Below are 10717 nucleotides of genomic sequence, written 5' to 3'. Positions count from 1 at the left end.
TTTTCTAAAACCAGCTTGAACATCTGAAAGTTCACAGTTCACATATTGCTAAAGCCTAGTGGAGAATTTTGAGCATTACTTCACTAGCGTGTGAGATGAGTGCAATTGTGCGGTGGTTTGAACATTCTTTGGCATTGCCTTTCTTTGGGATTGGACTGAGAACTAATGTTTTCCAATCCTGTAGCCACTGCTGAGTTTTCCAAATTTGCTGGCATATTAAGCACAGCACTTTCACAGCATCATCTTTTAGGATTTGAAATAGCTTAACTGAAAGTCCATCACCTCCACTAGCTTTGTTCATAGTGATGCTTCCTAAGGCCCACTTGACTTCGCATTCCAAGATGTCTGGCTCTAGGTAAGTGATCACACCATCCTGATTATCTGGGTCATGAAGATCTTTTTCATATAGTTCTTCTGTGTATTCTTGCCACCTCTTCTTAATCTGTTCTGCTTCTGTGAGATCCATACCATTTCTGTCCTTTATTGTGCCCGTCTTTGCATGAAATGTTCCCTTGGTATCTCAGATTTTCCTGAAGAGATCTCTAGTCTTTCACATTCTATTATTTTCCTCTATTTCTTTGCATTGATCACTGAGGAATACTTTAACTCTCCTTGCTATTCTTTGGAACTCTGCATTCAAATCGGTATGTCTTTCCTTTTCTCCTTTGCCTTTTGCTTCTCTTCTTTTCATAGCTGTTTTGAAACCCTCCTCAGACAACCATTTTGCCTTTTTGCATTTCTTTTTCTTGGAGTTGGTCTTGATCACTGCCTACTGTACAATGGACCTCAGCCCATAGTTTTTCAGGCACTCTGTCTATCTAATCTAGTACCTTGAATCTATTTGTCACTTTCACTGTATATTTGTTAGGGATTTGATTTAGGTCATACCTAAATAGTCTAGTAGTTTTCCCTATGTTTTTCAATTTAAGTCTGAATTTGGCAATAAGGAATTCATGATTTAGTCACAGTCAGCTCCCGGTCTTGTTTTCACTGATTGTATAGAGCTTCTCCATCTTTGGCTGCAAAGAATATAATCAATAGCATATATCATGACTTTACACATAATTCTTTTATTTATTTGTTGTCTGTCTCTCCTGCCCTCTACCATGTAAGTTCTATGTGTAAGGATATTTTACTCTTGGATCTCTGTTGTATACAACTACATATCATAGCATCTATCACATGGTAGATGTCCCATAATTATTTGTTGAGTCTGCAGTGTAGTGCTTAAAGCATAGATTTTGAAGCAAAACTACCTGTAATACTTATTAGTTATGTGGCCTATGTATCCTATGGGCCTATGTATCCCTATGGGGCTTCCCTATGGCTCAGCTGGTAAAGAATCAGCCTGCAATGCAGGAGACCTGGGTTTGATCCCTTGGTTGGGATGATCCCCTGGAGAAGGGAAAGGCTACCCACACCAGTATTCTGGCCTGGAGAGTTCCATGGACTGTATAGTCCATGGGGTCACAAAGAGTCAGACATGATGGAGCAACTTTCACTGTCACTCATGTATCCTCATATATAAAATGGCAATAATAGTACCTAGCTCAGGATTGTTCTGAGAACTTCATGAGTTAATATGTATAAAGTGTGTAGAAAAGTGTTTAACCTACTACAGGTTCCACTTAAGTGTATTCTATCATCCAGTCAACTTTGACCATAAAACGGGTACTTTTCTCATTGACTGTAGTAATTGAGTTAATGCTCAAGTTGTGGTCATCCCATTATAGGTAATGGGATGATTAACTTGTATTACATTTTTGGCAGTGGAGTTTACACCTAGCTCAGGATTATGGAAAAGGGAATAGGACATAGGTGAACTTATAAAGTAGGCTTTGGAGACTGACTGTCCAGGAAGAATGATGAACCAAAGAGAATAAACTTGTGATCTTGGAAAATTAGTAAAATGATGAAACTACAAAAGAAAATAAGAAAAGAGAAATGATTGGTGAAGAAAATTTGTAAGCTAGGTTTAATTCCCTAAAAGTAAATCCCATGTCCCTAAGATCTATAGTAGATACTGTCTGTGGGTTGCATGAAGAGACTTTTAACAATATCTCTCCCCTTGAGCACAGGCTCCCAAGCAGGCGCTGTGTGAATATCTTTTTTCATCTGCATGTGATAAAACTGAAGGCTTGAATCCCTGTTTCAGTTTATGTTGCTACACTTACTCAAATCTTTCCCATCCTCAGGTTACTTCATTCATTAGGCAGAAGATTTCAGATAAACATTCTCCAAGCCCATGATTTGTCAAGGGCATATGGTCACAGTGTTTTTCTGACTTTGGACCCCAGCATATTCTGATTCATTCAGTCCTACTGCTGCCTGCCTCCAACAATTAATGTTATTCCTAGAGAAATTTACCAACAACCAAGAACAATGCCTCCATCTCTTTTTCCAAACCCATCTCCTATTGCTTCTACTTCATTTGTGTACACAACAGAATACAGTAAGGTCCAGGTTTGCACTGTTAGCAAAACAGGTTACCTTTTTGGTCTTCTAGCTTGCAGGAATGGAAAGTATTATCCTTAATTGTGGAAAAACCCACCCCAGAGTCTAGAATATTAAGTCCCATCTTCCAGGGTTCCATCTAGAATGATATGGTAACAGAAAGAACTAGATGACATCTCTGAGTGATTAAGTGACACATTTTGCTTTTAAATACTAGATCCTCACCCAGGAGCTCAGATTAAATTACCCAGCCCAAAAGTTTATACTACAGTGATGACACAGAGCTTTTCTGGCAATCTCATGAACCAATATTTTAAACTTTCCCAAATCCTGTTAAGCTGGTATTTCTGGCAATGTGATCATATGTTCACCTCTCAGGGCTCTTTTTGAACCCATCTATGCCAGTTTTATTGATGGGTGTATATATGCAGGCATCCTAGATCCATCTTCTTCTGGAGGTATATCTTGTGCCTTACCCAAATTTATGCTCACTTCTCAACTATAGTACTTTGTTGAAAGTAGAATTAGAATGCATTAAGGTATTGTGTTCAAGAACCCAGAGTTTCCTGAAAATCACTAAATATAACATTCATCCTTTCCTAAGAGATTCCCTCAGTTCAGTTCAGTCACTCAGCCGTGTCTGCCTCTTTGCAACCCCATGAATTGCAGCACACCAGGCCTCCCTGTCCATCACGAACTCCCGGAGTTCACTCAAATTCATGTCCATCGAGTCGGTGATGCCATCCAGCCATCTCATCCTCTGTCGTCCCCTTTTCCTCCTGCCCCCAATCCTTCCCAGCATCAGAGTCTTTTCCAATGAGTCAACTCTTTGCATGAGGTGGCCAAAGTACTGGAGTTTTAGCTTTAGCATCATTCCTTTCAAAGAAATCCCAGGGCTGATCTCCTTTAGAATGAACTGGTTGGATCGCCTTGCAGTCCAAGGGACTCTCAAGAGTCTTCTACAACACCACAGTTCAAAAGCATCAATTCTTTGACACTCAGCTTTCTTCACAGCCCAACTCTCACATCCATACATGACTACTGGAAAAACTATAGCCTTGACTAGACAGACTTTTGTTGGCAAAGTAATATCTCTGCTTTTCAATATGCTATCTAGGTTGGTAATAACTTTCCTTCCGAGGAGTAGGCGTCTTTTAATTTCATGGCTGCAGTCACCATCTGCAGTGATTTTGGAGCCCCAAAAAATAAAGTCTGACACTGTTTCCACTGTTTCTCCATCTATTTCCCATGGGATTCGTTAAAATGCAATAGCAGAGAAATCTAGAGTAGCACATTATGGTAAACTGGACCTGTCACTCACAGTATGAAGGACTGAAGATTTTCCAAGATCTCCTCCCTCATTCATAAGGTCTTATCTGTGGCTTGAGATCTTGACTCATTATAAAGACAATAACTTGAAGAAAAGAGAGAGCTGACAATGGCCATTTTACCATCTTTGCACAATATCAATGATTCACAAAAAAAAAAAAACAAAAAAACGATTTACTTACATCTTTCAGTGACACCAGAATTGCACTTCAGAAACATATTAGTACCTGAAAATCTATGGCTAATAAGATAGAGACTGCTGACTTTAAGATCTCTTCTAGCTAGTCAAAGCTTATATCATTTGTTGATTCAACAAAAATATTTTTAATCATCCCCTTTATATCAGGCTATTTGTACCCAATCTAAGCACTAGCATATAAATTTCATTAACACAGATAAAATTTATGATGTCACAGTGCTTAAATTTCAGATGAAAATGATAGTAAATACATAAAAATAAATGAGATAGTTTTTACTAATTCAGTATTGGAGCAGGATATGACTGAGGTGGTATGTGCTACTTTAGCTAAACTTTTAAGGAAAGACCTCTCTATAACACTTGAGCTTAGAGCTGAATGGTGTCCCCCAAAAAATCCATGTAAGATCTGAGTGAAGAATGGTCCAGATGGAGGGGAAAATATGCATAATATTGCCTTAAGTCAAAAGAATTTTGGTGTTAATAAAAGAGAGAAAGAAGTCTAGTGTCAAAGAAGCATAATATCCAGTAGGGTAGATTAGATGTGGGACCAGAGAAGTTAGCCTGATCCATATAAGAAGTTCAAGAACTATGGTCACCAAAAAATTAGGGTAGTGGGGAAAAATTATATTCAAACAGGAGATATCAGAACTATACTTAAATCACACACCTGAGTTAGACACTGAAAGTCTCCTACTTGCACATCTTCATTTTGATAGAGAAGGACCTTCTACCATGTGATGGAACCTCATTATTTATTGCCCCAAAAGCCCTTTAAAATTCTGCCTTCCTCTCTGAAATCTGGTGGCTGCCTCTAGATAGGCTGTTTGTATATCTTCTGCATTCAGAAGGTGATGAACTCTCAATAGGGAAAGGACTGACTTCAGTTGTTCATGTGTAAGAGTACAGCTTGGATAAGTGATCATGGGACACTTGGGAATGCCCCATATAGAGTATTAAGATCCCACTAAAAAATCTATACAATCTGCTCAATTACTCCATCCGAGGGAAGACGTCAAATGAACATCAGTATGAACACTATACCTTACTAGCTTTCTGATCTCCAACAGACTCATCGAATGAATCTCAATTAAAGCAATTAGATAATTTTAATATCCATATTAAAAATTAAGGGGACAATAAAGTATATGTAATAATAATAATAAGTCAAAATGCTAAAGAAAATAAATGTAACTTGGCTGGCATCTGATCAATGTATCCCTTCCTTGCTTGGCTTTGTCCATAAAAATAATCCTCAGTCTCCATGTTCTGTTCCTAACTTTCCAAAATATGAATGTATCCCCTGAATATGTGTATCCACAAAGACATATATAGTAATACACAATCTCAGAGAAGTAGGAATGTCAGTCCAACCCTACCCTCTCTTTGACAAGAGAAAATCTCATGTGTTATTATTTTATTTAAATATCTCTGAAGATGCATGAACACCATGACAGCGATGAAGTCTGAAATACTTAGCTGCCTCCTTCACCTTTGGTGGGAGACAGACAAAGAGTTTTAATAAGAACATAGCCAAATGATGCAGAGATGACAAAAAGGAAAGGGATTAAGACAATTTATTTGACAATACATTTATTTCAGTCAGTATTTATTGAGAAAGATCTCTTTCAGGACAAACCAGCTACATAATTTGTGAGGCCAGTATAAAATGAAAATGCAATATCTCCTTCAAAAATGAACAGGATTTTGAGATGGCAACAACTGCACAAGTTACCTGCCCACAATCTGCCAAGAACCAGGTGAGGTTTTCGATGATGGACACAAATACAAACACGTAAATCTTGCTTTCAAGCAAATGAGAGAAAAACACAAAAAATTTAAAATGACTGTTTGGAGTAGGAAGAGATGAGTGTATTTAGGAAGAACAGTCCAATTTGGGATATAAAGAAGAGCTTTCCCCTGGACAATCCAAGTAAGTTCTTAAGAAAGAGGCATCTGAATTAAAATTTTAAGGATCAATAGTGATGAACATGTGGCTGAAGTAGAAAAGATATTCTGGAAGATGGGAGGGAAAAAAACAGATTTTCAAAAGGGTGCAGGCCTGGTCTCTGACAGAACAAATCACTTTAGCAAAATCAAGCTTTGTTTAGAGCTATGAATCATGTTTAAACAGAAGTGGAAAATAATTTTATGTGGAAGGTAAAACTAATGACACTAGAGTTGATTTAGTCTAGCTTTCCATTTCTTTAAGAGTTTGTTTTTGATCCATGATTCCTGTGCCAAGCAGAGCTGATGTCCTGAATTCCTGGGGTCTTGGGTTTTGGCTCCTATGGGAAAGGCAGGGTGGGAGATAGAGAAGACATCCTGATTTGAGCTGTGGGAGGAAAAGAAGATCTCGGTCAAATAAGGGAAATCAGAGAAAGGAGAAAGGGAGAAAAAAAGAATAAACTGATAAGAAGCTGAAGAGACAAAACAAGACTCACCTCTGCTTTTTAAACAATGAATCAACTATAACCAACATGACCAAGGTAACTATTACAATTAAGCAGATCAATATCCAGAATACGGAGTATCCACCTAAGTGGGGATAAAATAAGAAAATCAATCTATAAAGTGCTCTCTTTTCTACCATAGTTAATGCTTCTCATTTCACAGTGGTGGGACCTCCCCAGAGTTTTAATCTGTCTTTTCTAGAGTCCTCATTTCAATTCATCCTGAGTCTGTGTCTCTGGTCTGTCCACTTTTTCTCTCTTTCATCAAATCACCAGCTCCTTCTTTTTTTTCTCTCTAGTACTTCTAATCCTCTTCTTGCATTTTCTTAAAATTTAACTGGTGTCATGCTCCACCTTTCTTTCCATGGATTCCCCCACCTGTAACCTCTTGTGCATAGCATTTCTGGCCATTTTTTCTAAGTTCCTCACTCATTAGCTGTTTTTACTATGAAAAGACTATCACCTCCCAGCAGACCCCAGTTCTCTCTCACCCCAGTGGATGATGATGTCCTGGCCTCCTAGGCTGCTGTGCTTCACTTGGCAACTCAGGCCAGCCGCCTCCCCAGCTGCCACATCCAGGGTTACTCGGAGATACCAGGTCCCATCAGCATTGGGCAAGACATCACCTCGTCGAGTCCCTGGGTGCTTCTGCTTACCCCTCATCCACATCACCCATATGGGCTTTGGATGAAAGCCAGAGACATGGCACACCAACAACAGACGGCCAGGCCCAGGACTGGGGCCTTTGAACACCCAAGCCTCTGGCTTCACTAGAGAGTAAAGAGGAGGATAAACAGAATTTAGGAGGGCACCCTAGACTACAGTTTAGTGACTTAGGGTTCCTTAAGTAGTTTGAGTAATCACTTCTTCCTCTTTTCTAGGAAACAGTTCTAAATCCAAACATCTCACCCTCTAGCTTCTTATTATGTGTTTCAAAAGGTTGATAAAGAGTAGAAAACTCAAATACAGGTGTTGATACACCAGAAATAGGAGGGGAAAAAGAGTTGGGCTCACCTTGTTTTTCCAGTTCTGCCTTCCCTGCTTCAAGGACTCCTGCCAGAAACCGAGGACAGGTGTCACTGAGAAGCCTCTGCACAATTTCTTTAATAACTCGGTAGTGGTTGAGCACCTTACAGACATTCTCAGCTCGACTTCCTGCTTCTGGAGATGGCTTCCAGGAATTTTCTTGGAAACTCAGGAAATCTAATCCTTGATATGCTCCATTTAAGAAGGTTTCCAAAGCCTTCCCAGTATGAATTAAACATCCAAATGATACCTGGAGCTCAAAGGGGTCTGCGGGTAGATAAGGAAGAGAGAATCAATATGAAAAGAATTACAGGGAAGGAAAGTAAACAACCTAGAGATTTAAAGGAAGGAAAACTTGCTGGGGGATCACATGGAAGGCCAGAGGTGGGACAGGAAAAGGGAAGTTTGTGGGAAGAAAATTTTGAGATAATAAAGGTATTTTGAAATAATTAAGGGGAAGGGCTAGACGGAAGTCTGTTAGAGAAATAAAGGACATTAACCGGAAGAGCAGACTGGGGAGTGGTTAGGTACAAGCAGAACCTTGTAAACATGGAAGAAAGGAGGGCAGAATCTTGGTTGGGAAAGGCTGACTCTGAGGCCAGGGTGCTGGGCAGAAGATCAAGAACAGACAGTTATTCAAGGTCTAGAACCTGATGGTATGTTTAGAGGTGTGAGAGCTATGTGTATTGGGTGGGAGAATAGAGTGGGAGTGGTGGTGAAGGGTGCAGCAGAGGAGGGACAGTGCCCAAAAGGAGACAAGGAACAACATCAGCGTCCACATTCCATCTATCCTTTGAAAGATGGTCAGAGCCTTCTGGCGAATATTCTCTTGGAATAAAGAACTCACATTCAAACTGAAACTGACTGGCATAGGCCTGCACTTCCCGTGGGAAACTGTGGAAGTACAGCTGTAAGAGTGCCTGGATGTTCTTCAGTTCCTCCTTGCTGAAGTTACCCTGGGACCAGGGCCTCAGAAAGCGGATGCTGGCCAAGACACTATCCCAGCCATGAGTCTGCAGGTCGCCCAGCCAGCCTGAGCCCTGGGTCTTCGTCCAGCTGTGGTTGGCAAAGGAGGAGATCTGGATCAAGCGGAAGGAGGGGGATTCTTCTGCAGCCAGATGATGGGGTCCTGGAACCTGAAGACCTGAGAGAGAGAGTGAAAGCATGGGAAAAGTTGGCTCCATAGAGGAGAGGATGCATGGTTACACATAGAGGAGAGATAGTTACACAGGTTGCACGTATTCCTATACCCTCTGCCTCTGAGCTAGCATCCTCTTCCCAAAATCAGGCAGATTAACTGAAGAGCAGATTAACCGAGACTATGACAAAGAATACTTTTCTAGGAACTAACCTGGTGTGCAGACCCCAAGGGCATCCTGTAGGTGCATTACTCCCTTCCCCTGGGTCCTCCCCAGAACCTCTCTACCCTGGAGTGCCCAGCCAAGGGTGTCTTTCCACTTGGGATCATCTTACCCACTGTGCTTGCCCCATGGCAGAGAAGTCCCTTGAAGAGCAGAGGCAGCAGAGGCAGCATTGTAGCTCTGTTAAGTGAAGGATTACTGCACAGGCAAGCTGCCCTCAGAACTCAGACACGGTTCCCCTCTCTACCCTCTCACCCTCTCATCTGACTTCCCTTGGTACACCAACACACAAACCTCTCCCTCTGCCGACTTCCCTGCCAGAGAAACCCTACAGCGTCTGGCAGTCACAGGCCTCCCACACGGTCTCTCACTTCCCCTCCACTTCTCCCATTATCTGACTTCCTGATTTTCTTCTGTGTGTGCCTACGCCATCCTGACCCCCTCTACTGCAGCCAGTCCTGGCTTCTGAAGAAAGCCTACTGTCTGTGATTTGGCTGGAATACTTAGCATCTTTTAGCATTGGAGAAATCAAGTCCATACTTGGGTTCTCAGTGTCTTCCTCTGTGAGAAGAAATGATGGAAGGTGATCAGTGATGCCCAGTGGCCTTTTCAGCAGTCTTCTCACTCCTCATCCTTCTGTAGTCTCCTCCTCCTGTATGCCGCTTGGCTACCTTTCCCCCTTCTTATTGGTCTTCCCTGTTTTTCTCTACTAACTGCTTTCCCCCTGGAGTCGACACTCACTCCTCTCACCTGTCCTGCCTGTTCCACCTCATCTCAGTCCCCTTCGTCCCTTCAGTCTGCTTTTCTCAAAATCATTGCCAGAAAACACTAGACATTTTGAGTGTAGCTGTTAGTGTACAGGCAAACCTCATTCATCATCCACAATGAAAAAGAAGCAGTAGTGACAATACAGGTTACCAGATAATCTATAAAAAATGCCCTTTTGCTCAGTTTTCCTGGACAGACTAGTTGTCACTGTTGAAGGGTCTATGTCTGAGTTTAACCTGGAAATGGTGAGCTGGGAGGCAGGTGGATTTCCAGTCATGTTGTGTGAGTGGGTCTGTGGGGAGTATCCAGAGGCCTTGGAACCCATCCTTACCCAAAATGAGTTGAGTATGTCTACTGATGGTGGGCAAGCTTGGCTCTCGGTATGAACGGTGGGCATGGCCTGGGAGCACTGGTATCCCCTTCAGTTGTTGACAAGAGAAGAGCTTTATTGGAGGCAGGGAAGTGACTCTAAGGGACTGTAGTGTGCATGGGAGAATTAATTATTGAGTTGAGTCTCTATTTTGGTTCCTTGCATTGACATTAGCTATGGCAGCCTTAAGGCAGTTGAAACATATTTCCTCTGTTTGGCCATTCATCTGACATTTAATTAGTGCCCACTCGCAAAGAGTCGGACACGACTGAGCGACTTCACTATCACTATCAGTGCCCACTTGGTGCCAAACAAATTTGCCAGACACTTAGGTTCAGACAAGAAATTTATTTGGAGAAAACAAAACAAAACCCAACTAAAATGTCTACTTTTACTATAAAGCTTACTGAATAGTGATCATAATTGTGGAAAAAGATCCACATTCAGTCTCATCCTGGTATTGTTCCTGAATTCCAAAGACAAAAAAAAAAAAAACAACAACAACTCAGTTTTAGACACATACTAGCTAATTAAAAAGAAGAGAATGACATAGGCTTCAGACTCCTCATGTGTGATGCTATGGGGAAATATTTCAGAACTCTGAGGTAATGAGATACTTCTAAATTACTTTATTCAGGCAAATTATCATTCCCCCATGAAGGCAAAGTTAAGCCATATTTGAACCCTCAGGAAGCCAGACAATATGCCACAGAACTTCCTTTATGAAACTAAGTAAAACCAAAAATTTGCCTCAGAGTTG

General features: G+C 41.2%; 1 protein-coding gene across 1 annotated transcript; it reads right to left on the bottom strand.

Annotated features, from left to right (window-relative positions):
- Positions 1 to 5539: 5539 nt before the first annotated feature.
- Positions 5540 to 9158, bottom strand: CD1E (CD1e molecule). The gene is made up of 6 exons (XM_010846835.1): positions 8932 to 9158; positions 8306 to 8602; positions 7447 to 7725; positions 6924 to 7202; positions 6424 to 6517; positions 5540 to 6314 (listed from the first exon to the last, which is right to left on the bottom strand). Exons 1-6 carry the CDS (start codon positions 8990 to 8992, stop codon positions 6155 to 6157), a joined length of 1170 nt encoding a protein of 389 aa, XP_010845137.1. The 5' UTR covers positions 8993 to 9158; the 3' UTR covers positions 5540 to 6154.
- Positions 9159 to 10717: the final 1559 nt, after the last annotated feature.

The sequence above is a fragment of the Bison bison genome, unplaced genomic scaffold (genome assembly GCF_000754665.1).
Source record: "Bison bison bison isolate TAMUID 2011002044 unplaced genomic scaffold, Bison_UMD1.0 scf7180017864240, whole genome shotgun sequence".
Lineage (NCBI taxonomy): Eukaryota > Metazoa > Chordata > Mammalia > Artiodactyla > Bovidae > Bison > Bison bison.
Note: the sequence above shows the minus strand (reverse complement) of the source record. Positions and strands in the feature narration are given on the sequence as shown.